The sequence below is a fragment of the Nipponia nippon genome, unplaced genomic scaffold (assembly GCF_047370975.1).
Source record: "Nipponia nippon isolate SJK-2023a ecotype South Korea unplaced genomic scaffold, ASM4737097v1 scaffold_16, whole genome shotgun sequence".
Lineage (NCBI taxonomy): Eukaryota > Metazoa > Chordata > Aves > Pelecaniformes > Threskiornithidae > Nipponia > Nipponia nippon.
Window position 1 is genome coordinate 6,390,436 of NW_028262332.1, and position 26,106 is coordinate 6,416,541.

Genomic DNA, 26,106 nt, shown 5'->3' on the forward strand with positions numbered 1-26,106 from the left:
TATGTAAACCTACCCCTGGCAGACCCACAGCCAGGAAGGGCTCTCCTGGAGGAAAGCTGCCTGTGCAACAAGCCCAACTCTTGGCTTACCTCATCGCCTTCATCAACGAAAGCCTGGAAGCAGTAGAAAAGGGCCTGGTACGCCCCCACAGTCACCATCACATCGGTCATAGGATCCAAGTCCCGTCCAAGCAGCTTCCCAAAATACTGGGCTAGGATCTTCACCAGAGGTGGGTGGCCCTGTTGGGTGAGAAGAGGGGAGGGATTTGGGTTGCAGAAGCCTTCTAAAATATGGATGAGCCCTTGGAAGGGGCCTGGGCAGCCAAGTGCCCAGTGACCGAGCGTGTGGGGCATCTTCCAGCCCGGCTGGTTCAAACGCCCTGGTAAAGCAGGGTGTTACAGCCCTGGGCGGGGGGGGCCTGGGCGGAGGCTGCATGCGTGTTTTGCCTCGTGGTTTGCCCTGTTAATGGCTGCCTGATGAGCCCTGAAGCAGCCAAGGCTAATGGGGAGTGACGGGGGTATTGTCAAGGAGGGGGGTCTGTCCACGCACGAAGGCACGGGTGTACTGGTGCAGCATGTGGTTCTCCCCGCTGAGGACTCTCACGAACGCCTCCTTCAGAAAGTCTGGTGGGGGAAAGTCGGGGAAGCCCTGGCCCAGGTTCACTGTGGAGTAGGTGGCAGCCAGTTTTACAAACTCCACCCTAGAGAGAAGAAAGGGAAAGAAAGACAAGGATTTACAGAGGGTCGAGGCAGCATGCTGGCACTGCCTCCGCTTGCCAGCATCCCTTTGGAAGTGACCCAGGTTGGTGTCCCTCCTGTGGAGCCGTCCCGCTGCTCACAGGTGGACAGGACCAAGCACAGGTCACTTCAGACCCATCTCAATTAAAACAAGGATGAGCCACGGTTGCACTGGGGGGTGGTTTTAATTTGTTCTCGAAGGAAACAGTTGTGCTGTCTGGGTGTGTGGTCGCAGCTGAAGCCGTGCACTGCTTCTGATCGGACCAGACTGAGCAGGAGAGGTCTTGGAGGTTTTCAAGCTCATACCAGTTCTGCAAAATTTAGCAACTAGACACCATGAAGGCCTCTGCAGAGGGAAAAGGCAGGCTGAACTCAGCGCTTGTCTCACCCAAGAGCCAGCTCATTGGCAGTTGTAGCTTGAAACCAGGCACAGCAGGGCTTTGGGTAAAGCTCATTTAAATATTTTCTTCAAGCATGCAGTTTTCCCAATGCCATACTGTGCCTGGCAGGCTGGGAACAGCATTTGCAGCATCCCTTTGCCTGCCTCTCTGCTTGCAGTGCCCTAGGGTGGGCTTGAAGCGGACCCAGGCTGCAGCCAGTGTGCTGCAACCACTGGCTCAGATTTGGGTGCTGCGGGGATCATTCAGGCAGATGGGTTGGATGGAGTGCAATGCACTACGAGGCGCTCCCGCCTGCCTTCCCGCAGGATGGTGCGGGACACCTGATATGGCAGAAAGTGTGGGCAGCAGGTACAGAACTCAGCCAGGGTAAAGTCTCCCGGGACAAACTTGCCCCGATGCGCTTCCTGAACAGATGCAAAGCAGCCGAGGGAGACTGCTGCTCTGCGCTGTGCGGCTGCGGTGATTTCTGTCTGGTATTAGGCTGCCTAAAACCACATCTACCACCAGGGTAAAACAGCTACTCTCTTAACTCACCAGATATTCTTCTCTATTCCCTCCAGCCTCCGAGCTTGCACTGGCCTTGACATTTTTGCCTGCAAAGAGAGAGAGAAGGAACGTGAGTTTGAAGCTTTTATTAATGGCAATGGGGCCACATGCAAAGGGGACGTGGCCTCCCCAGGTATGTTTTTCCCAATAGAAGGTGTGCCCTTTAGTATTGCTTCATGGGTTGCTGCTGACCGACCTTAGAGCAGTAACGCTGTTGCAGTGGTTTCTAGAAAAAGCTTCAGACACTTTTTATGAAAGATCACACAGACGAGAGCTGGCAGAGGAGGATGTTTCATTTACAAGTTTCAACAAGAACTGAGAAAACAGATGAACAAAAGGAGCGTGTGTATGCTCACTGGGGAGCTGGCAATGCCTTAAACCTCATTTTCAGTTGGAATAAATCATGGGCTCAAATGAGCTCAGTCAAGCTGTAACAGCCAGGCTAATGACCCCAGACCTCAGCCTTTTGCCTTCCACAGCCTCTCTTGTCCTCCATCGGAAGGACCTCCTTGTTCTCTGCAGGCCCCAAAATATCCCCTTTTCCTCAAAGAAAAACCTTTTTTATTCCACACTGCTCTAAGGAGTAGCAGTAGTATTTGCTGCTTTGTCCTGCTGGAGCCCTTGGTGAAGGGACTGGCTCTAGATCCTAAACAAAACACTGGTTTCTGCACCTAAAATTCATGGCAAAACCAGGCAGCAGCTGGGTACAGGCAAGAGGGGAGCACAGCACGCAGGTCAGTCTGATGTACGGAGACACCAAGGTACCGTTTGCCTGACTGATATCTAATTTCCACGTGCATCATGGCTAGGGCGGGTGGGAAGAAGGACAGTAGGAAACATTGAGAGCAAAATCCTCCTTCCAGTTGGATAAGCACCGTGGGAGAAAGTCAGATGTGTTTGATGGGGAATTTATCATGAGGATGATGAAAAGTGGCAGAGGCAGAATTTAATAACTCAACAGCACAGGGAAAAGGTAACCAGACAGCGAAGGGACTGGAAACCAGAGACAAATGATGCTCAATGCACCAAGAAAAGTCAGCGTGGGGACATGAGGAGGGCGTCTCTGAAACAATGAGCCAAGAAAAAGATCGTCACCATGGCAAATAAAATACATTTGAACGGGGACAAGGTGAAAGCAGCTGAGATGTGAGATGCAGAGCTGGGATGTGAGGGGACAGGGTCTGTGCTCTGCCGTGCTGGGATGGGGGGGGATACCAGTTCAGCCCCCTCCCCAGGCTCGGCTGCAGCGGTAACTCCCCACTTACCTGCTCACCTCTGCCGTTCCCAGAGGGCTGCACCAGAATTTGGAAAGTGCTCCAATAATATTTTGTGTTGAGGTCTTTGGATTTTTATACAGCTTCTGCCCTCGCTAAGGATCTTTGCAAATAACTTGCTGAGGAGCCCTGTGTTTCAGAAGGCACCGGGTGGACTCTGCGCTCCCCCGTGGTGCCGGGCAGGTAGCCAAGGGCGAGCAGAAGTCGCTGCCTCCCCCAGTCCTCTGCTTTGCTCTGTCTGCACAAGCTCATGGATATTACGGTCAGCAAGATCCGGTGCCTGAGCTAATTTTGGTGGGAGTGCAAGGATTCGTGGCTTGGGAAGTAAAAGATAGCTGGAGGTGAAATATTAACAGCTCCAGCGCTGTGCTCTTGCAGTGGGGCTGCTGCTGGCCACAGTTCAGAGAATTTAACAGCATCGGCAAGGGTGGTGGGGGTCAGTAGGAAGAAGGTGCTTTAAGCCTAGAAATTCCCAGTTCTGAGGAAAGGCCTTGTCTGCTCCAGCCCTTTCAGGAAGCGAAATGACAAATACTTTCTTCTTTTTAGGTCCCCCCATCCCATTGCCAGCCTGCGTGATGCTGCCATGGGTGGCTGCCCATCAGGCTGGAGAGCAACACAGGCTTGGGGCCACGCAGCCCCCCGATCTGTTTCAGCCCGTTCTGCTCCCCCAACCGCACACGTGTTTCTGCAGTTGCCATCTGCCTGGCAGCCAGACAGGATGGCTGAGTGCAAACGTAGTGGCCACAACCTTCCACCACTGACTCCCTGCCGCACGTGATTTCCTTGCTCTGCATGTTTGTATCTCCAAGAGGGATGCTGATATTTCCCAAGTACTTTGCAGCCCAAGAGGCTTTAGTAGAAGAGACCATAAGACGAGGCAACCCCACAAACAATGAGCTTTCCTCTGTATGAAGAATATTCTCTTGCTATGAGATGTTCCCTTTAGACAGGCTACCTGGAAATAAACGGGTACAGAGGAGATTGCACCAGTGTGGCTTTTCCTGGTGTGCCCTATCTGCCATCGCTGCCAGGGCTAGCTCCTGGGCAGTGGGCTCCCCTGGGCTCCACGCCACTGCAGCCTGAGCCAGGGACCAGGCTGCTGGCCAGAAACAGTGACGCTGAGCATTCAATACCTCGCTGGAGTACGAGCTATATCCAGCGCTGCTCTTCCTCTCCAGCAAGAAGTGACGCAGAGACGGTCCCGCTCTCCTGAGCATGCCACGGCTCCTGCTGTCTCACTCCTACGGGCACGACCTGCATTTCCCCCGGACACAGAGCAGAGGGGTGAGACAAAATAACTAAAGCAGGCTTGAAGCTGGTCAGCAATACTTCGCTGGAGTACGAGCTATATCCATGGCTGCAGGGGTAAAGCAAATGCTCCGTGTACCTGGGGATGAGGCAGGTCCAGACCCCAAGCTGTGGTTATTCTGCCACAGAAAGGAAAAGGGGGAACGAGCTGCTTTGTGTCTTGTCCCTGCAATATCAAACAGCGCTGGGACTGTACTTTGCGCCCATTACACACACAAAGTCAGGATCACAAGGGCAACCATGGCTTCTGCCTCCTCTCTCCCCAATTCCAGGCTCCCTCCCCAGTTTCGTCTGCACTGGGGGGAGCAGTATGGACACCAGTGAGAGGCCATCCTCTGGGAATTCCGTATTCAACATCAGCTTCCCATCCAGTTTCATTGATCCCAGGTATCTCTTGCCTCTGCCCTTCCTCCCCTGCAGCTCCTCCACCTCCCTCCCTGATGGGGCTGTGCCTTGGCAGGGCTGTTGGGACACCCTGCCTCTTGAGGCTGGCAGGTGAAACAAGGGGCCATAGGGATGTACGCTGGGCAAACCTGCTCCACACAAACCCATCTCTTCTTTCATGTTCTTAAGGTTACAAAAAAGAAAATTCAAAGCACGAGTGCTGCTATTTTTGAGAATCTCTGGCCTCTCAGCTGCTGCAACTCCAAGCTGTTTAGTCACAAGTTTTACTCTGATGAACAAGATGTCAGCTTCCATCTCCAAAGTGATTTTGGTGTTTCCTTTTCCTTCAAGACCCCAAACAAATTAATTTCTGTGCCTGATGCAGCCTGTCCCTTCTCCTCAGGTCCCCTCAACTATTCTACAGCATTGCTTAAACATGCGGTATTTAAGCTAAAATAATGTTTTGTTAGGTACTTGAGATAAAAGCGGTGAGTCTGGAGGATGCATGCACCTTTATTTTGACCAGCCATGGATTAATTTACCCAGCTGCCAAAAAATAAACTAAAGCAGGCTTGAAGCTGGCCAGCCCACAGGTAAGTTCTCAGTATTGCTAGGTGCACTTTCCATCCTTACCTGGAGAATGTGAGTCCCCACTGTTTGCATTTTGTGTTATTTCTAACAGAAGTGCAAAGCGGCTGCCAGCTGAGACCCAGGGGGGTTTTATATCTCTTTGCCCAGGTGGGAAAGAACAGCACAATTTATGGAAAAATGGGTAGCCACAGCGTAATATTGCTTGGGACTGCAAAATATCCACCTTGTCCCTGTGCGCGGGACAGCTGCATGTCGGGGACGGGCGCTGAGATGTGGGGGGACACTGCTTTGGGATGCAAAGCAAATGAGTACGGGAATGAGGGGACTAACCCTGCAGGTGACGAAACAGAAGTGTGGCAGTAAAAAGGGCTTCACTGGATTACAGAAAACTACAGAGCTGGTGTAAGAGCCGTACGCAAGGCTCCTGCAAAGAGCTAGAGGCAGCACTGGGGTCGGGGTGCTGCTCCCAGTGGGAGCAGCCAAGCGGGGCTAGGGCAGAGGGCTCTGCCTCGCCTCCCCAGCCCTGGATGGTGTTTTGGAGTGGGGTCAGCCACCAGAGAGTCAAAAAGCCTGGGAAAGGTTCAGGGAGCCTCTCACCTGGTTGGGCATTTCAGGCTGTGCTGTATGTACGCTCCCTGCAAGCAAGGACCCACGTCCTGGTGGGGTGCACACGGAGCACACTAAGGATTTTGGAGGTGACAGCTGAAAGGTCACCGCGGGGACCGGTCACTCACCACCTCCTGCCCTCCAGCCCACGGGCACCAGCCGTCTCCTCTGTCCCGGAGCTCCCTAAGCACCTCCACGGTGCTGGCCAGCCTGGCTGCTCACAGGTGCACCCCGAAGGCTTTGGGGACAAGGGTCCCCCTGAACCCCTCACGCCGTGGGGTGCAACGCCACAGCGGGATCACGGTAACAGCAACAGCCAGCAAGCGCACACATGTAGGCGCAAGGAAGCTTGCAGAAGGGATGGTGGGGGGGTAAAACCGACTTACATCAAGCTGGGCCACGCTGCATTACGCTGCAAAAGTCTGGCACAACCGCCCAGGCTGCATTTGCACACATGCTGCCCTCTCCCTGGCTCTGAAAGGCTTCATCTGCAGCTGGGACTTCCTGGGAGGAGTCGGAGAGGCTGCAGGGGCTGGCAGGAATCGAGCTACAACACTCCGATGGGGAAAATCGTACCGGGGAACGGGAGATCTCGAGTTGGTCTCTAAAGCACCATGGTGAGGGAGAAGAGGGCTTTTGGGAGCAGGTCCCTTTTTCCCGGAGGCTTGGAGTCAGAGTTGCCAGAGGATTTTGGTTGCCTGGGAAAATATCCCAGCATATTGTTCAGATGGAGGCTCATACTGGCATAATTATAGCGGGATAATGTTTGTGGTAGGGCTATAATTACTTTGGCATGACAATGGCTGGGAATTTCCCTTTGAGTGAAGCCTTCAGTCATTTTGAAAAATGAATTTTTAAGTCAATCAGACACTCTCAAAAATTTCACCCTGCAGGCTTAATATTATTAGAGAAGAGAATGGATCACAGGTACATAAGGTGAAGGCATCAGCATTAGGTTCATCAGCGGATAACAACCAACTGTCAACAATACAGCCTAAAGTGGGATCCTGCAGCATCGTCCGACCCCTGGGCTGTGGATGGGCAGGGAGAGAGACAGCAGCCTCAGAGGGGGATTTCAGTGCATGGATACAGTGGCTGAACTCCCCATCAGTCGTTTGAGAAGTGACAATTGCTCAAGTGAGGCGTAGAGAGAAAATTGTCCTCTCTTGGCTTTCCTCTTCCTTTTTTGACAAGGCTTTACATGCACTGATGAATCAGGTCGTGTAGCAATCTTGAGTGAGTAAGTCCTGTCTCCCTTTCACAGTAGGAAAAAGTGAGCCATAGGGAAAGGAAGCGGCTGACGTCCACTGTGCCAAAGGTTCCTGAATCCTAACCTGGTGTCCGGCCGCTGGGCTCACGGCATCCCTGCCATGACTAAGTGGGAGGGAATGTCATTGCAGGCAGATGCAAACTCTTTGTTTTCTAAACTTCTGTTTAACTCAAACACTGAAACAAGCAGATGGAAGGAGAACTTGTGTTTGCTTCCCCAAGAATGTACACAGCACATCCTGAGCCATCTAATAGCTCAATGCCATTTTCCCCGCTCCGTCCTGCTGCCCTCGCTATGCTTTCTTCTCTGCCAGCCTTGCGCCTTCCCTGGTTGTTGTTTGCCCCTGAGCTGAGCTCACTCGACTAGCTAAATTAGCAAAAAGCCAACCTGGCAGAAAAGTGGACAGTTTTCTGGGAGGTCCATGGGTTGAACTGCCTCGGGGCAGGGCGCGTGTGTGTGCTGGAGGCACTGCAAGGAAACAGAGATCTGGGTAGGGGCCAGGGCAGAGAGGAGTGGGGAGAACAAGGGATGGACGAGCACGAGCCCCTTCCACCTTCAGCAGGATTTGCCTTTATATTGGTTCAACAGTAACATGTAACTTCACCTTAATGTCCTCTTGAAATTCAGCAGAAATTGGTGGATAATACACGTGCGGCCAGTGGTGCAAAGGACACTATCTGACCTTCTCGGATTTTGTACTGTAAAACTCAAGGAAAATTAGGACCCTCTGTTTCTTCAGATCATTTTAATTTAACAAGTGCATCTAGACACGAACAGTTCTTCTTAAGGATATTTTTTTTTTTTTTTAAATCTAGCTATTGCACTGGGCTGGTGAGTGTCTACAGCACTGTCCCCTGGCAGGTGGGATCATAGCTCCTCTGGGACGGGAGGATGCTAAGACCTATAATGTTCCTAGAAAGCCGCAGATATGCTTATTTTACTATAGCAGTGATCACTGGTGTATACAAGTTAAAATTGGCTGCACTTAACCTCTCAGAACTGCCTCTTGTACACTAATGAAATTATAATGAATGCCTTTGAACCATCCTTTATGAATTTTTAAAAAAATGATGCTACCCAGTGTCCTCCAATGAGTCAGCCAAATGAAAATAAACATTAGTGAATCAGCCTGCTTTTTTCAGGTACCACAAAATTGCTGTTGGATATATCCTGGTAACACACCAGTGTTACTATTCCTGCTGCGAGGAAACAAACGCTGTAGTTTTTGGTGGCCTTAGTTTGGTCAGCTGTTGTTAGAGAAATGGAATGGGGTTTTCAAAATATTCCACTTTAGAAATGTCACATAGGTTGGTTTTTAAGGAAAAAGTGGTAAAAGCTGCAATTTAAATTATTTTCCTTTTTGTCTGTGAGCCTGGAGGTGATGCACAGCAGGTCCAGACAGCCGAGCGGACGCTCCTCTCAGGCTCCGCACGGCTTGAACCACGCCGCGGGGCCAAAGCTGAAACAACGTGATGCCAAGGCATGGCAGCTATCGGTTTTTACCCTTCCGTGTTTTCATAGCAGTGAAATCTGCCTGAATCAGGGCCTGAAGCTGTCCTGGGCAAGCCTGGCTTTCCTCCCTGTTCTTCCTGAGGGACAGAGGCTGCCATCCCTCAGCACCACAGGCTGCGAGACCGAGTTGCTGCATGTAGAATTGCATTAAATTAAATAATGACAGAGGGCTTGATCATGGTCGGGTCATAAATCTTAACAGAGAGGTAATTTTTTTTTTTTTTTGACAAAAAGACTCAATTCTGGACTCCAAAGTCCTGCTGCCCTGCCAGAGCAGGCCAAGGCACTCAGCTCCCCACTTTCCCCTTCGCCGGCCCAACGCTGAGGCTGGAATTGCGGCGGCCCCTTTAAGACGCTCACCATTTTGCGCGCTGCCCTGCACCAAGATGGCGCCCCCGCCCTCACTTTCCGCTCCCCGCCTCACCCTCCCCTCATTATCCCCCCCCCCCCCGCCACCATAAATGCCGCCCACCGGTCGACTGCGCCCTGCACAAAGATGGCGGCGTGCCTCTCTCGTCATGCCCGCTCCCAAGATGGCGGCGCCCTCCTTCGCTCCCCGCTAGCGGCGGCGGGACGGGCTGATGGCCGCCATGCTGGGCGAGTGAGGTCAGTTCCGGGGTGGGCCCGCCGCGGTGCGGCTGGGGGCGAACAAAAGGAGCCGGAGCCGGCGTGAGGGAGGGCGGGGGCCGAGCGGCCAGGTGGGTGCAGGCGGCGGCGTGCTGCGGCCCGGCTGCGGGGACGCGTTCCTCCGGGTGGGGTGGCCGTGAGGGGAACGGGACCGGACTCCGCGGTAGGCAGGGCGGGGGGCGGCTGAGGGGGCGCAGCCCTGAGGGGAGGGCAGCGGCCAGGTGGGGCCTGAGCGCCGGGCTGCTCCCCTCGCATCGCCCGGGCGGGCGGGGAGGATTTGCTGACTAATTCGGCAGTAATTCGTCTCCTCCGTGTCCCCGCCGTCCCTGCCCTGTCAGGCGGCGGGGCAGCCTGCGGCTGGCGGGGAGCCGGGGGCAGCCGGGTGTCCCCCCCCCCCGTCTGTGGGGCGAGGCAGGGCCGTCCCCTCCGGGGGACCTTGCATCTCGGGCAAGGGGGCGAGCTCCTGGGTTTGTTACCCGGCGGCGGTGCTGGGGACGGAAGCTGGTTGGTTTATTTTTTATTTGTATCTTATAGAAGATGTCTTTTCTGTTTCTGGAAAGCTGAGGTGGTGTGGCAGGCGCTGGGCAGATGGGACTGGTGCGCAGGCGGCGTGTGCGGGAGCGCGGAGCCGGTCCCGAGGTGTCCTGGCGTGGGGCTGGTGCTGAGGCCCTCGCCTGAGAGCAGGCGGCGGAGAAGGTCAGAGAGCCCTCTCCTTTAAACCTTTCCTTTCCAGCAGTCTGTCACAGCTAAAATACGATAGCTTTGATTAGAAGGGGGTCGCTTCAAAACCTGTCATCCCTAATGGTAACTTTAAGATCAGGAGGAACGTATTATTGAACATCTTCACCAGTATGGGTGGGTTGGTTGTTTTTTTTTTTTCTCCCAGTGATACCTCTTCCTTTTGATTTTTCCCTATTGTTGACAAAATGCTTTCTGAAGTTCTGCAGTCGTCTTCTACATAGCTAGAAGGCTGGATGCTTGAGATCTCTCAAAGCCTAGGTCTGCTCCCTTGTCTGTTTTCCCATGCCCCATGCTGACATGCAGGAAGCAAGGAAAAAAAAGCTGTTGTAATTCTTGTTGATGGTGCTAAACTGCTGCCCCTTTGAAAAGGTTCATGTTGGTAGATATGTGTTGAGAGGAAGGGGGGCAGTTGCTTGAATCCAGAAGGGAAAGGAAGATGATGAACATTTTCAGATATTCCTGATTGTAACATTTTCAGCAACTTCAAAATTTTCAGACTAGAAAGTTGGTAGTAAAGCCATCTAATTCTTTTTCCCAGCTAAAAATTTTGTTCTTTCTTCTAGAAGGTTAATCTGCCTCTACCAGTTTAGGCTTAGCATTAATATTCAGCATCCCCTTTGGCTGGGTCTGCCACACTTGCTTTTTGGTAACTTCTGTTGGAATAACAGATGTTGGAGATTCCTTCCTCCTAATAGTTTTACTTAGCTCTTAGAGCTCTTACCGTCTTTCTAGGTATGGGGGTGCCTCTTCCTGGTTCCCACTGACCCTCTGAGTTGTTCCTTGCTTCTTAGATATCCTTTACCAAGCTTTTACATAACATGGTCCCTCTGTGAACTTGATCCCCCCCCCCCCTTCTCTGCTGATAATCTCTGTTTCATTTCAGGGAAGCTGTTCCCATGGCGTGTGGGGAATGCCACGCTTCAGCACCTGCTCAGGATCCAGCACGCAGGAACATCATCCACTTCCAGCACAGAGAACTGAAGTGCAGATAGCAGAACCCAGCTGCAGGGTAAGGGCTACAGGCCAGCTCTTGAGTGGTAAAATAAAGCCAAAAAAATGACCAGGATACCACTTAAACATAGTTGCAAAGCACAGGGCAGTGATGAGATGGCTGATAAGGAGCAAGGAAGAAAGGTGGTTGATCAGAGGGTGATGTGGGGAGAGTGGTGCCATGCTAATTAAATTCTGTGAGCCCTTAGTCAGCTTGAAGATGAAAAAAGAGTGAAGGAACTGAGCATTGTCCAAATTAAAATATAACTGTTATGTTTATTCACCCATACATCTGACTCTTGGCCACATAAACCCTAACTTCTCATTGCACTAAACAGTAAATATTTGAAGGCTGTCCAGTAAGTGGTTTGGTGACTGCTGTCTAAAAGGAATGCAGCTGAGAAGTAGTGAGAACTGTTCGCTTTAGTAGGTGCTTTTCCTTTTCCTACAGGGTGATGTTTGTGTTGCTGTATAGCCATCTCCTAGGCAATTTTTCCACAGTGAACTCAGGAGCGCACTGGCTGGTCACCCACGTGGGTGTCAGTTGGGCAATGACAGAAACTAGTTGCAAGAAACTCCCTGCTTCCTTGGTTCTTTGCTAGGATAGTGATGAAAGGTATTGCAAAATTCTGTGCTTATCTTCAAGATGAGAAACGCTGTCCAGGTTGGCCATGTTCTGAGCAGCGACATGTGCAGTATGCTGCTTCCAGAATACGAGTATCCCTAAGACGTGTCTGATGTTCTAATTAGTGTTCTGGCAGTTCACTGATTTGTTTTTTGTACTGATCCTCTCATGGTATTCGGAAACCTTAACTCTATTGATGTAGGTCAAAGACAATGTGATAAATATTTCCTTAAAGTGTGCCAGAAGCCATGTGTTAAAAGCTAATGTTTCCATGTTTGAAATGTAGAGTGCCTGAAGCCTTCCAGTGATGACTTACTGAATGCCTAGGGTTGATCACATTCGAGTAAATGCTGCAGGCGTTCAGAAAGATGGTCTGTGGTTTGGGGTTCTGATACTATTTTTTTTTTTTAAATAAGCAGTGGAGGTCAAATGTGTAAGTTATTATGTTATTGCTGTGTGATTGGAGCAGGCTTATTTAGAGGCCTTCATGTAATTCTTCCACATTCTAAAGGAGGATTTTGTTCAGTAGAGTTGTTACAGAGGAAGTGAAACTCGCTTCTGGTGTTAGATGGAGCCTAACTGGTGTCTAGGAAGACAGAGGTGCAATATCAGGTGAGTGCTGGTAGGGCACAGAGTTAGGAGTTTTGTGGGGGGCTCCTTAATATGAGGGGGGGATGCACAGATATTGTTTTGGTAATGATTAAAAATTAATGTATTGAGCTGCAGTGTGGTGAGCCTCCTTTGTGTTCACCCTCCTTTCAAGTTTTTTCAAAAATAACCTCAGTTTAGGATATACACACTAATAGTGGTCAGGCGTTTAACAGTCTACATGCTTTGAAGAGCGTATCTTGAATGTTTCCAAGCAGTTTTTTCCTTTCAGCTGTTGATGTGGTGCATGTATCTTGTATTGCACCTTGAAGTCCAGTCCATATAGCTGGATTATGCATGCCCCTCCTGCTGCTGTGAAATTACATTTGAAACTAAAAGCTATTCAGTCATGACGTCCCTGCTGAAATAATAGTGTGTTCTCCTTGTGTACTAAGCATTGTTAACATCTGCTATAAAATTATGTTGGCAATTCACTAAAGCTCCTCTTTTGTGACAAATTTGCAAGCTGCTTCTCTAGCTACAGCCTACCTTTGTGCAGAGTAAAGCTGTGTACTGGGCTAGTTAACAGGCTCTCCTTTAGAGTCTTGGTTTTGTCAGATCTTGGTGATCAAAGGTTGGATGGCCTGTCCCTTGTTAATCAACTAATGCAGTCAGAAAATGTTCTGAGCTGGAAGTCATAGTCGCTGTTTTGGAGCTCGTGGTCCTGAAGGCAAGGCTTATAGGGTACGGTGAATAGGTGAATATGTACTTATTCCTCTTTCCTCAGACTGAGGCTAAATATTATTGTGCTGATAGCTGATGTCTTATTTATCTTGCTTTGCTCTCATCTGCATCTTCTTTCATCTTAACTGGCTCATCTCTTTGAGCTTGAAAACAGCTGTGGCAACACCCATGGACTTGTGCATGTTGTGACAGTCTATCAACAATCAATTAAGATTATCCTTGCTTAAAAGTTTTTACTCACTTTGAATCTAGAGTCTTGATTTCTTAATCTGTTGTTAGATATGCCAAAGTGCTGCTCTGTCCACTGTTTCTGTCTTTAGCTGAAAACAGTTGGTTCCCTTTTCTTGTATGACTCTTCTCAATGCTGGAATTAAATGCTGAATAGCCTACTCCTGCAGCTGATGGGGTGCTTGAAGCTGTTCTGGTTGTTACAAGTTAATTCTGTTGCTGTCAGTTTGTCTTAAGTAGATACTAACAGAATTAATTCAATCACTTGCATTAGTCAGTACAAAGGAGTGTTTCATAGTGTCCTGTTGGAATAAGGCAGTTGTTTTCTGAGACAAGCTCCAGTGCCCTGTCCTTGAAGCACCTTTTCTATGGCAAAGAGAAAATTAATTTTGGATAGGAAGCCTGTAACCATGTACATTCATAATTTATAAGCTGACACAGACATTTTTCTCTTGTTTGCATCACTGTTGCAAGTCATCCGATAGCACTTACATTTACATAGCTGTATGATACTGACATACAGTCCCTGCTCCATGTGTCAGTGATGCTGATAACTTCAGACTGTGTTCAATTCTGTGCAGCTGGGGCGAAATGCTGTCAGAAGTCAGAAAATGTGGCAAGCCAAGCCAGGTCTCTGGCATGGATTGTTCTGATAGTGCAGGTGTTCTTCCCTGTACTTGTTTGGACAGGCTTGCTTGTGTGATGGTAAACAGGAGCTGTTGCACTAGACTGTTAAGAAAAGAATGCCAGTCTTGTATCTGACAGGAAAAGTCAACTAAGGGGTAGCCGTAAAGATGATGAAGCACTATCCATAGTGTAGGTGGATTACTCTTTTGCACGAGCTTCAGTAAAGGTGGTGTGACCCAGTTGGTTCGCTTCATCCTGCTGTATCTTGTGGCTTGGGTAGGGCTGAGTGTTGCATACAGCTGCTGGATGGTTGTGTGAAAACCAACTTACTTTGCTCTCAGTGTTGAGTTCACTGGCTGTTCCACTAAGTGAAGAGTGTAAGTTCTGGCAGCTGCTGTTCCACTACTCTATCTGCTAGCCTAACTGATAAAGGACCCTTTAAACTTCACATGTTCACTTCTCTATCTCAGAAGACATTTTGTCCCACAGGAGGGATTAATTTTTTTAATTCAGAAAGGGCCTGGTGTAGGGATAACAGTTGATTGGTCAGGGCTTTGGCATCTGGCTTCTCTGCTGTTTATTTCTAAACAGCAAAGGACAAAATCACTTGAGTTGTTCCGTCTCATGTCTTGGACTTTTCCAGTTGATCACGTGTCTGTCCTTGTGCTTGGAAGGTTTTCTGAGGGGTGCCTGAAAGCAGCTCTGTTCCAGCCTCCTTTTTTTCTTTTAATTCTGGACCTAATAAACATGGGGGAGGAGACACATAAACTCCCAGTCCCATCTCTGACCAGCAAAGCTCTTGCATTTCCTGGTTTTTGAACAAAGAGCTCTGTGTCATGCCCTTCTTTAGGATTTCAGGTGGCAGCCTGCTGGGGAGGGAAGCTCTGCTCTGTTGAAAACTCATTGTAACATGTTGTAGCTCGTCAATAATCAGGGCTATAGTCTTAACAGCATCAAGGTTTTTCTTTCCCTTATCTACCTCTGATGCTGTCGGCACATGAACAACTCCCTCTTTCTCTGGGCTTCTGAGAGGTAAGAAATTCTGTCAGCCATGCTCGACTTCTGCTTTGCCGTCCACAATCTTACAAGGAAATCCACTGAGAATGAAGAATATGTATAGCAGAAACTAAAGAGTTGCAAGATCCAACATACAATGCATCCATGTCTACTTATCTAAAACTGTATTATGAGACTGCCTCACTTGGGAGCTGCGTGCCACTAAAGGTGAGGAGGACTTCCCTGATTTCAGGGAGGTCCTGGAAATAAGGGGTGGAAACTTAAATTTTTGTGCATGTCATGAGATCTCATGTGTAGTCCTATTTTGCCAGTAGCTCCATTAGTATCAGAACAGGCAACAGAAAGGAGGAGGGAAGAGGAGGCTGGCTAAAGTATTCAGCAAATGATGAGTCAAGCTGACAAACTAGCCAGTGAAACAGAACAGTGATGTTGTTTCTGTTCACTTTGTCCCTAGCTGGATATGCTGGCCAGCAGTTGCAGGCAGGAATTTCAAGTGCTGCTCAGCCAGGTGTCTGTCACAATAAGTCAATCTTCACTTCTTTAGGTTGGATGGTTTTGGATAGAGGAATTGTCCAAATTGGAGGATGTTTGCTCCTGCAGCGGTTGCTCTGAATACCTTGAATTTGTTAAATATCACAGAGGTCCTGGGGTTTGTGGAAAGCATTCATGCTCTCAGCTCTGTCAGCCTTTATCTGGTAAGGTACATGTTGCTTTATGACGTCTCTGTCAGCCAGATACGTTTAATCTTGTTTCTGACTGGTTTTACTGTTTAGGTGTGGTGTGCTGAGGATGTCCCTGTTCTTCTAACATGAGTGATTATCTTTCTCCTCCAGGTGTGCCTAGTAAAACATAGGATTAGTACTTGTGATGCTTATGGTTGGCTGAAGTCTGGGTAGGTTTGGCAGGCTGGTTATGTAAGTCTGAAACTGCTGTTTCTTCTGTTGTATCAGCCTGTTCAGCATTAATGGTGAGGCTGTGCTGCACACAGCAGGTAGGTGCCCAGCAGGCTGAGGCAGGGATGATCATCTGGCAAAAGGAGTCCATTGTGGGATGCAAACTGGGATCCAGGTGAATCTGCAGGCTCTGAAGAGGTACGTAGTATCTAAACGTGCAAAGATTTCAGGAGTGTATTTATTTAGGCTGGATTGATCCTGCTGTATGATAATGAGGCTTCAGCATAGAGGTCTTTCGCAGTACGATCTCAGATGTTGCTGCTATAAATTGTCCTGGGGTTGTTCTATATTGGATATGAATTGTGCTCAAAGTATTGTGCTGCTTTGGTGTAGCTGAAACCCTCAAAGGTAGTGTTATTTCTTGGGGGACGGGGATGAGGGACTGCTCAGGGACTGTGTGGTAGCTAGGAAAGCACTGTGGAATGCAAAAGCTGAAACATCTCTGAGACAGACACTTGTAAGGTTCCCCCCCAATGTGTAATACCTAAATCCTGCCTATTTAATTATACCCTTGGAAAACTTCCTTATGCTTCTGGTAAGTTGACAGGGGTTTAGGCAGAGATGTTCCGATCTATCAGCTTATGCAAGTTAAGTGAAATCAACTTGCCTTTAAATTTGAATAAAGCACTCTTTCACAATCTCAGCATTGATGCCTTCCATGCGGCAGAGTTAACTATACTGTAAGCAAATCACCTGTTTCTGAGCTCCAACTGGAAAGTTCTGCAACTTGAAGGAGCTTGGATCCTTCTTCACCAAGACTGCTCTGACACAGTACTTCCTTTCGTTATGACTGTTCCTGCCTATGAACTCCTTCACTCAGTTCATGTGTTTTGTGCTCAGCCTTCAGTGAGGCTACATGACAGAACTGACTTAGCAAATGAAGCTTCTTCACAGTAAACACTTTCCTGCTGACAAAGCACGCTGGAGTTCAACTTCTGAAAAGAGCAGAAGCTTGAAATTTCTGCGGTCTGCCTGCTGCTCCTGTGGAGCTTGGTCTGGTCTTGGTCACAAGGGAGGTAACTTCATTTTTGGCCAGCTGTCTTCATGCAAGGATTGTTCCTAGTCTTATGCCGGAATAATACCCTCCATGTAAATCTTTCTGTTCTGCTGCCCATGTACTTGTTGGGAGAGTCTGTGTTCCAGCTGCCTGCTTGGTTTCTATATAGTGGTTGGAATCACAGTCCCTATGGGAAGAATCCTACCACGCAGGGGAGCGTCAGGTGACAGAGATGGTCCCTTAGAAATCTGACTTCTCAGAGTTAATCTGCTGTTGTCATCAACCCCAGCAGCAAAACTGCTTGCTCTGATCCAGAAGGGAGAGTGTTGCAACAAGAATTGCATTCTCAAATGATTACAAAATGGAGTCCACAAAATAAAGGTGACATTTGCATCTTGATGCAGAACTGTCTTTCAGAACTACAAGTAGATTACATGCATGGGAAATCTGGGTGAGGAGGGATGCAACTTTCCCACCCACTTTCTCAACTGCTTGGCGGGCAATTTTCCCTTTTACTCCCAGCATCTGCAGTAAGATTAGATAAGACATGGCAAATTTCAGCTTCTGTAAAGGTGGCCCCTAGTTTTATTGTTCTTCTGGGACTTGAACAGGGTCTCCACTGCTGCCAGGAGGAGTGGGGACTTGCTATGAATGTCCTTTTCTTCCTCCCGTGACCCTGTCATTGTTACTGGAAGGCAGGAGATTTCCTGCTCCACCCTACCAGGGTTTAATTGCTGACATTGAGCCGTAATAGACTGTCTTGGGACACTCAGATGACTTTTTTTTTCAGTTGTCTTGTAGGTGCACAATGTAGAGGGAGATTTCCTACCCCATGTAACTGGTAAGTAGAATTAGGGAGCCTGCTGTGCTAACTTCTTGTTGGTTTCCTTCCTAGTTATCTTGAGATACAAATCAAAGTGAGCACAAGGTTAATTTCTTGTGAGAAGAAATCGGGCTTTTCCTGGATCGGGCAAAAGTGGCAACCCAGCACTACAACTCAAGTCTGCGAATGCCTTAGCCATGAGACCCCAGTTCCTGAAAAGAGATCTCCCCTGTTTCATAAGTCTGCTAAGGGTACCTGTGAAGGGCCTGACAATTCCTGCAAAAGTTTCCCTACCAAGAGTGATGAAGCACTGGAGGGAGGAGGAAGGATCTTTGGGGAGAAGTGGTGTGTTTTTTTTCTTTTCCTTGGTGTGGGGTACGAGGAGTAAGGAGTTGTTTAAACAGGGAGCCGTTCTTTTATGAACAATATCAGTGCTTTCACTGCATGTTCCTGAAAAGAAAAGAGGAACAGGATCTTACACAGCATTTATGGAGAGCAATGAATGGTATGGCAGCACTTGTGTTACCTCCTAGATGTAGTTTAGAAGGAGTCACTACAAAAGCTTTCCATCACATCTGCCAAGAGTGTTTAAGATGGATGTGTACTTGCTGGGAGGCTGCCATTAGACTCTCATGGAGCCTTAGGGTGGTGTGTAGGGAGACTTCTGGCTCTCAAAGCCCCCCCTGCGTTATCAGTCTGGTAGAACTGAAGCTGTGCTCACCTGCAAGCGTAGCGGGATTTCAGAAGCTAAGCCATGTCAAAGTTAACTGTTCCAGCAGATGATTGCAGTAGCTTTTGATGTTCCCCTTTTGCAAAGCTTTCCAGGCTTTCTCTTTTTTGGACTGTAGAAGTGCAGGACTCTGCTCTCTCGGTCTGATTATGGTGGGAGGGATGCAGAGGGTGACGGGGAGGGCATGTGTGTTCTTGTCTTGTTTGCTTTTCCTTGTGGCCCAGCAGTATGTCAGTGGTCTTGCCCTGGCTCTCAAACCTTTCAGTAGCTGAACTTCCTAGTTTCTCTATGAACTGTCTTGCTTTCCTAGCCTGGTATAGTAGGGGTCCTAACAAAAAACCCAAACAAACAAAACCAATCAGGTATATATCCTGGTTTGGTGCTTCTGAAGAGGAGGGAATGGGTGGGTAAGGGGGCTGGGATAGTAAAGGCTTCTGTCGGTAGTGATTAAAGGCTTCTGTCAGGGCTATAGCCTCCTGCAGAAAATACAGGCATGAAATGGGTTTTGACTTTGAATTTTCTTGTCTGTGTAGACAAACTGAGGAGATGTACATCACCAGGAACTGTGATTCAAGGAGCTGTTTAACTGCTGGCTTCATTTGAGGTGTTCTGAAGTGCAGGGGGTGTAAAGAAAACTTCTGTACCCTGTTTTATCCTGGAATTAGTATTTCTGTAGTATGCACAGACAGCTCTTCTCAAATGTATCTTGTCAATGGACTCTCTTCTCCCTGAGGTAGATGTATTCAGAGAAGGAAGCTGAGGCATGGCTGAAATCCCATGCCTAGGGCTTTGCAGCAAGCTAGCAACAGGACTGGGAGGGGGGCTCTGAATACCTTGTCACTCCTCTTATTTTAGCTGCTCAGGTGCTGTTCAGGAGATGTTCAGTTTTGCCTGTCCTTCCCTGTCCCTGTGAATGTATAATCCTCTTGCCCTAATCTGCTCATTGCAGTCCATCCTGCAGAGGCATGCCAGCCACTTTTCCGGTGCTCTGCAGCCTAACAGGACAGTAGTTTCTTCTGACAGTGCTGTATATGGCTACTTTCATCCCTTGTTTCTGCATCCTGTGCCAGGATTGCATGAGTTTACTGGTTGATAAATTAATAGATTTGCTGGTCTGCCTTGTTTTACTGATCTTTTAAAACAGGTATTGCCATTTTGTCTCTCAAAATTCCCCACTCCAAAAACAAACAAAAATTGCATGTAGAGTTACCTCAGTCTGTCTTTTGTGATGGACTAATGTAGTATTGGAACTGGATGGGCAGAAGGGCAAACACTTCTTCAGGGATGGCTGTCATCTTTCAGTCTACCACCTCTAGTTGCTTGCAGCCTTCCCAAGTAGCACTAAGTCAAAGCTGGCATCTTACCATTTATTGTTGTAAGCAGCAAACCAGGGAGTAGAGTTCTGTCTTTAGTGTCTCTAGGGAATGTGGTGCTTTTTGAGTTCATATTAGGAAGGGCTTACTTTGCAGTTCTGTGCTGGAAGTTGATTTTAAATACAAACTTGAATTCTATCAAAGCAGGCGGTGCGGGCAGCCCACTTGTCAGAGAGAGCTTTCTCCCAGCCAGTGGCATGTAGAGACCTGCTATCGACCCCGCAGCCCCCCAGCACTTGCTGGGACTGTCTGTACAAATGAAATCTTATGGGTTGGGGAAACATGATTGAATTTTTGCCCTTCTTCCTTTACAATTGAATTCATGGGAGTTTCAAAATGACTGAAAGATTAGCATTTGTCCTACTCCTGAACTTTGCTAGCAAGTATGATGTGATATTACTGCTTTTTTACAGCCATTAGAACAAGCTACAATGACTTCATGTTCTTTGCTTGTGTTGCCTGTCAGATAGGGGAATTTTGTGAGCTCATGGTTATGGATCAGTCAGGCTTCCGGGCTTTCTGTGGCTTGTTGAAAAATGTGCTCGAAGTTTCATCTGGAAGCCTGAAGGACAGAACAAGCTCTGCCATAAGGCCTCTGCTTCCCAGAACCTTTTGATTTCCTTTGTGACACTTAAATCCCAGCTGAGATGAACTCTAGGTGGGAGTGGTTGGTCAGGGAAGTGAATTCTTCTAAATACGTCTCCCCCTTCCTCTACTTCTGAAGTAAATAAGGCAAAAAGCAGCTGTTACAGGATTTCAGTACTAAGTCTATCAGAGGGCAAGTAACTAATCTTTCCTTGGAGAATTAATGCAAAGCGGGGAAGCCAAAATTACTTACAGGGAAGGAAAAGTCATGGTATCAGGCACCTTTGTTCTCTTTTCCATTGCTTTATCAATGTGATGTTGAGTTGCATCAATGACGTGGTTCTAGGAAATATAACTGTATTGTATGTAAATCCTCCTCCTTGCCAGTTTGAGAACCACACAAATCCAGAATTATTGTTTTCTAGCTCTGTAAAAACAGTAACAAACTCATGACAACTGCTCCGTGTGTGGATTTTATCACTTCTAACAGCGCTTGCAAACTCCTTCATCCCTGAAATAAAATCCCTAGATAAACCAGTAAACTGCCAAATGCTGGTCTGGCCAAGGTGTAGTTTGTCTGTCCTGCGAGCTTTCTTTAAGTGTGAATGTCTTGCCCCACAGACTGCTAATGATAAGTAGCAGTTATAATGTTTTGTGACAATTCATCTGTCGGGGAAGATGGCAACAAACTGACTTCGCAGCCTCAGCTGTAGCAAATTATTCACAGGAAGCCTCATTGATTTGTCTCCAAGTGACTTGAAACTGGGCCTCAGCTAATTCCAGTCTTGCTGTGCCAGTGCTTAAAACATGAGTTTCCTGATGCCCTCTTGAAAAGCAGAACAAAACAGTTTAAGCTGGTAATGCCTGCTTCTGGTTTCCTTTCAGGTGAATCATGATTCCAGTCACTGAATTGCGCTACTTTGCTGACACTCAGCCAGCATACCGCATCCTGAAGCCATGGTGGGACGTCTTCACAGACTACATTTCCATAGTGATGCTGATGATTGCAGTGTTTGGAGGGACGCTTCAGGTCACCCAAGACAAAATGATTTGTTTGCCCTGTAAATGGGTTACCAAAGACTCCTGCAATGACTCAGTCAGAGGTTGGACTGCCACAACCCCAGAGCGTACCTACTATAATTCTAGTCTTGTTCCCTCTACTGATACAGGACCTACGGGGATCCGGTATGATTTGGACCGGCACCAGTATAACTATGTGGATGCGGTGTGTTACGAGAACCGTCTTCACTGGTTTGCCAAATATTTTCCTTATCTGGTGCTGCTACATACTCTCATCTTCCTGGCTTGTAGCAACTTCTGGTTCAAATTCCCAAGGACCAGCTCCAAGCTGGAGCATTTTGTGTCTATTTTGCTTAAGTGTTTTGACTCTCCATGGACAACAAGGGCATTGTCTGAAACAGTGGTGGAAGAGAGTGATACCAAGCCAGCATTTGGGAAAATGAATGGCTCCATGGACAAGAAATCCTCCACAGTCAGTGAGGATGTGGAAGCCACTGTTCCCATGCTGCAGAGAACAAAGTCTCGAATTGAGCAAGGGATTGTGGACCGGTCTGAGACCGGTGTCTTGGACAAAAAGGAAGGTGAACAGGCCAAAGCACTCTTTGAAAAAGTGAAAAAGTTCCGCACGCATGTGGAAGAGGGAGATATAGTTTATCGCCTGTACATGAGACAGACCATCATCAAAGTGATCAAGTTCATTCTGATCATCTGCTATACTGTTTACTATGTCAACAACATAACATTTGATGTTGACTGTAAAGTGGACATTGAGAGCCTGACTGGCTACAGGATGTACCGCTGTGCTCATCCGTTGGCCACTCTCTTCAAAATCCTGGCGTCTTTCTACATCAGTTTGGTGATATTCTATGGCCTGATCTGCATGTACACACTCTGGTGGATGCTGAGGCGATCACTCAAGAAATACTCCTTTGAGTCCATCCGGGAGGAGAGCAGTTACAGTGACATTCCTGATGTGAAAAATGACTTTGCTTTTATGCTCCACCTGATTGATCAGTATGACCCACTGTACTCCAAGCGCTTTGCTGTCTTTCTGTCGGAGGTGAGTGAGAACAAACTGCGGCAGCTGAACCTCAACAACGAGTGGACTTTGGAGAAGCTGCGCCAGAGGATCACCAAGAACTCCCAGGATAAGCTGGAACTGCATCTCTTCATGTTGAGTGGCATTCCTGACACGGTCTTTGACCTCATCGAGCTGGAGGTCTTGAAATTGGAGCTTATCCCCGATGTCACTATTCCCCCCAGCATTGCTCAGCTCACCAGCCTTAAGGAACTGTGGCTCTACCACACAGCTGCCAAAATTGAGGCTCCAGCCCTTGCCTTCTTAAGGGAGAATTTGAAATCTCTCCACATCAAGTTCACAGACATCAAGGAGATTCCCCTTTGGATTTATAGTCTGAAGACGCTAGAGGAGCTTCATCTGACAGGGAATTTGAGTGCTGAAAACAACCGGTACATTGTGATAGATGGATTGAGAGAGCTGAAGAGGTTGAAGGTGTTAAGGTTGAAGAGTAACCTCACCAAGCTGCCACAGGTGGTGACAGATGTTGGTGTGCATCTTCAGAAGCTTTCCATCAACAATGAGGGCACCAAGCTCATCGTTCTCAACAGCCTTAAGAAAATGGTCAACTTGACAGAGCTTGAGCTGATCCGTTGTGACTTGGAACGCATTCCTCACTCTATCTTTAGCCTCCACAATCTGCAGGAGATAGACCTGAAGGACAATAACCTAAAGACCATTGAGGAAATCATCAGCTTCCAGCACTTACATCGTCTCACTTGCCTTAAATTGTGGTACAACCACATTGCCTACATCCCCATGCAAATAGGCAACCTAACCAATTTAGAACGCCTTTACCTGAATCGTAACAAGATAGAAAAGATCCCTACCCAGCTCTTCTATTGCCGAAAACTTCGGTACTTGGATCTCAGCCACAACAACCTGACTTCCATACCGCCAGACGTTGGACTTCTTCAAAACCTGCAGAACCTAGCTGTGACAGCCAACAGGGTAAGTGAGCAAGGAAGGAGCTGAGTGTTTCTGTGCTCTTATCTGTGTGATTAAACACGCTATAATGGTGTTTGAAATACTCCTGGCACTGCTGTTATATTTAAATTCTCAAGTTTTTGTTTCTCTCTGAGGGGTTTATCTAAGGCAAATAACTCCAGGGGCAAGCCTTTCTTGGAACAGCCCTTGTTCTGTAGCTTTCCTCTCTTAACAGTGAAGCTGCTACTAAGTGGCAATTGGAGGCTGTTCAGAAATCCTGCCTGTCACTTGTTTCTCTGCAGTTGGAAGCTTGTCGTCTCTAGCTTGACATTAATTTTGGGCTTAACATGGAGATCTGAGAAACTATAGCCTTAATCTAGAACTAGGCATTTAAGCCTATGTACTTCAGCCACGTACATATGCTATGGCAGCAGCCATCTAGGGCGTGTGTGTGTGGCTTACAGCTTTGTTTAGAGTATTTTGCATTTCCAGGGAATACTCCATAGTTTGGTCTTGTAAGCCTGTGCTTTTTGTGAGAAGTTGGATAGGGACAGACTTATGAAAAATGGTTCTTAAGCTCTCGCTTTTAAAATGCATTGTCTCGTTCCACAAAGGGGACTTTGGAGAGAGCAAAGCAATCTTCTGCAGTGTCCTTACTCAGGGCAGAGTGAACTAAACCAGGTTTATCGGCTGGCAGTCGGTCAGCTGTGAAAGTGTGAACTGTGGCAATTCCTTGACTTCCAGAGAGGAGGAACTATGATGGCACCTGGCTGTGCCTCAGTATGATGGCTGTGGGTTTTCTTGTGTAATCCCAGCTAGGTTAAGTCACTGCCATATGTCAAATCCTCACTGCTATTGGCAAGCTGTGTTTGTAACTGAGCGCTGTCATATTGCCTGTGAGAGGCAGACAGAGCAGCTCTAGTACGGTTTGGCTTTTCACAGGAGAAACACTAAGTATTTAGTTGCTAATGCAGATCAGTATTACACAAGGTTCCTAAAACTCCAGTCAGCATTTTCAAGTTAGTGTCTGCAAGTTCAAGTCTGTTGTGCCACTGAAGAGTAACGGCAGACAACAGCAGCCATTCAGCTATCCCAGTTTAATAGCTGCTCGCTCAGTTTTCCCAGCGCTAACAGACTGGATGGCTGTGCATCTCTCCATGGGCGGCTTAAGGTCTGGTAAACTTCATGGTATGCACACATCATTTCCTATTAAGTTAAAAGCCAAAATATTTTCTTGGGGTAAGCGGGGCTGATATGGGCAGTTTCTGAGGATGGCGTTAAGCAAAGATGAGGGAGTTTTAAAGATTCTTAAGCTACTGTTCAGAACTTGGATAATTCTGTACCATTTGTCCTCTGGCAACCTTCCTAGCACAGCTTCCTGAGGGTTAATCTGCAATGTGTTCTCTGCAGTCTTGGGGTGGAGCTTCTCGAATGAAAAGGAGTTAGAGGCAGCTCCATTTTCTGCAGCACAGTGTGGCACCACCCATTTCTGTCTGGGGAAAAAAAAAACCAAACCAAAAAAACCCAAAAAACGCTAATGCAACAGGAAAGCTGGAGCAGCCTTTGCTCCAGTGTGTTCAGAAGCAAAAGGTGGTGAGGACCCAGTGAACCAGCTAAGCTGTTTGTATCCTCTGCAGGTGCCTGGGCAAGGCCGCGGTTGCCCTGGGGCTCTGACAGCCTGGTCACTTGCAGTAAACAGTGACAGCAAGAAACACAAGGACTGGTAGGCTGGCATTTCCCAAGGCCGGGAATTATCTCAAATGGCCTCTCCTAGCTCAGCAGTCTTAGCAAATAGAGGCTTCTGGAGTTGGCTGTATTATAGCACATGGTTTCCTTCCTAAACCAATACTTGTCCCTTAAATAACACTATTATTTTCAAGAGTCTGTGATCATTTGATTGCATGTTGCTGTTTGCAAAACACTCAACAGTACCAGTAACAATGACTGAATTGAACTGTCTTTAATTGGTCTGGTCTTGTCTTGGCTTTTCCTTGGACTCCATCTCATTCAGAACTGATTACAGTCTAATTTGGCCATGAATGATGTCATGCATAATTTAAGTTTTAAAAAGGACATGTTGCATTTAAAGGCAAATGATAGCCTCCAAGATGAGACTTTGAATTAAGGGGAGAATACTGAATTGCTACATTTACTTCATAGCCCAGTGTTTGTTAAACTTTAGCCATATTGTTTTCCTAGAAATTCTTTGGGAGGACTGGACTATTAAAAGGCTTTAATAGAAATAAGCCTTATTAAATTAGTGACTCATGGATACATGAAGGTGGTGGTGGGAAAGCTAACAGCTGGTGGTTTCATTTTTTTGGTTGCATTTTGGCACTGTCAAAAAAACCCTGTGCTTTGGAGCCTAGAAAGTCCTTGCAACATTTCAAAGCCATACAGAAACGATGAAAGAATAGCCCTAGTTCTTCGGGCCTGGAGATTGTACCCAGGTAGCCTCTGCTCTTACTACAGCAAAGCTAGGAGTACTGACTAAATCCCGTTTTTCTGGTGTTCAGTATAATACCAATTGTACATTGGCTGCTTAAAGCAAAGGGGCTACGATCCAATGGTGGTGTAAAGGGTTTGGGATGGAAAGAAGCTGATACTGATGGGAGCGTGTGACAGTATAGGCCAGCTGTGAGCAGGTTTCTGGTCCTCTAATCCTGTCCTTGGTGATGTCTTCTGCTGTAGCTGCCATTATTGGTGATCTCTTGTAGCTAATGCAGTAGAGTGTCTGAAAGAAGAATCCATACAATTGTGGTGTAGTGACTTTTACTTTGGGAATGGTCCTTATGGTGGAAAGT

The 26,106-nt window shown here is 47.7% G+C and overlaps 2 protein-coding genes across 12 annotated transcripts in view; one reads left to right on the top strand and one right to left on the bottom strand.

Moving 5' to 3' along the window:
• The window catches only part of KYAT1 (kynurenine aminotransferase 1), a 14,106-nt gene extending 4,896 nt beyond the window's left edge, over positions 1 to 9,210 (bottom strand). The window contains exons 1-5 of one of the 4 annotated variants that reach the window (XM_087753043.1): positions 9,102 to 9,210; positions 4,092 to 4,212; positions 1,673 to 1,731; positions 550 to 700; positions 90 to 239 (exon numbers count right to left, since the gene is read on the bottom strand). In XM_087753043.1, the coding sequence (XP_087609169.1) occupies positions 90 to 239; positions 550 to 700; positions 1,673 to 1,731; positions 4,092 to 4,175 (444 nt within the window). In that variant the 5' untranslated portion in view covers positions 4,176 to 4,212; positions 9,102 to 9,210. Of the gene's footprint in view, positions 1 to 89; positions 240 to 549; positions 701 to 1,672; positions 1,732 to 2,949; positions 4,070 to 4,091; positions 4,213 to 4,345; positions 5,280 to 6,233; positions 7,161 to 9,101 lie in introns of those variants that run through there. The other 3 variants (XM_009476931.2, XM_087753042.1, XM_087753044.1) reach the window with 3 other exon arrangements.
• Positions 9,109 to 26,106, top strand: part of LRRC8A (leucine rich repeat containing 8 VRAC subunit A) — a 19,294-nt gene continuing 2,296 nt past the window's right edge. Inside the window, exons 1-5 of one of the 8 annotated variants that reach the window (XM_087753026.1) lie at positions 9,189 to 9,327; positions 9,817 to 9,952; positions 10,881 to 11,006; positions 12,139 to 12,224; positions 21,163 to 23,326. In XM_087753026.1, the coding sequence (XP_087609152.1) occupies positions 21,170 to 23,326 (2,157 nt within the window). In that variant the 5' untranslated portion in view covers positions 9,189 to 9,327; positions 9,817 to 9,952; positions 10,881 to 11,006; positions 12,139 to 12,224; positions 21,163 to 21,169. The other 7 variants (XM_087753024.1, XM_087753025.1, XM_087753027.1 and 4 more) reach the window with 7 other exon arrangements.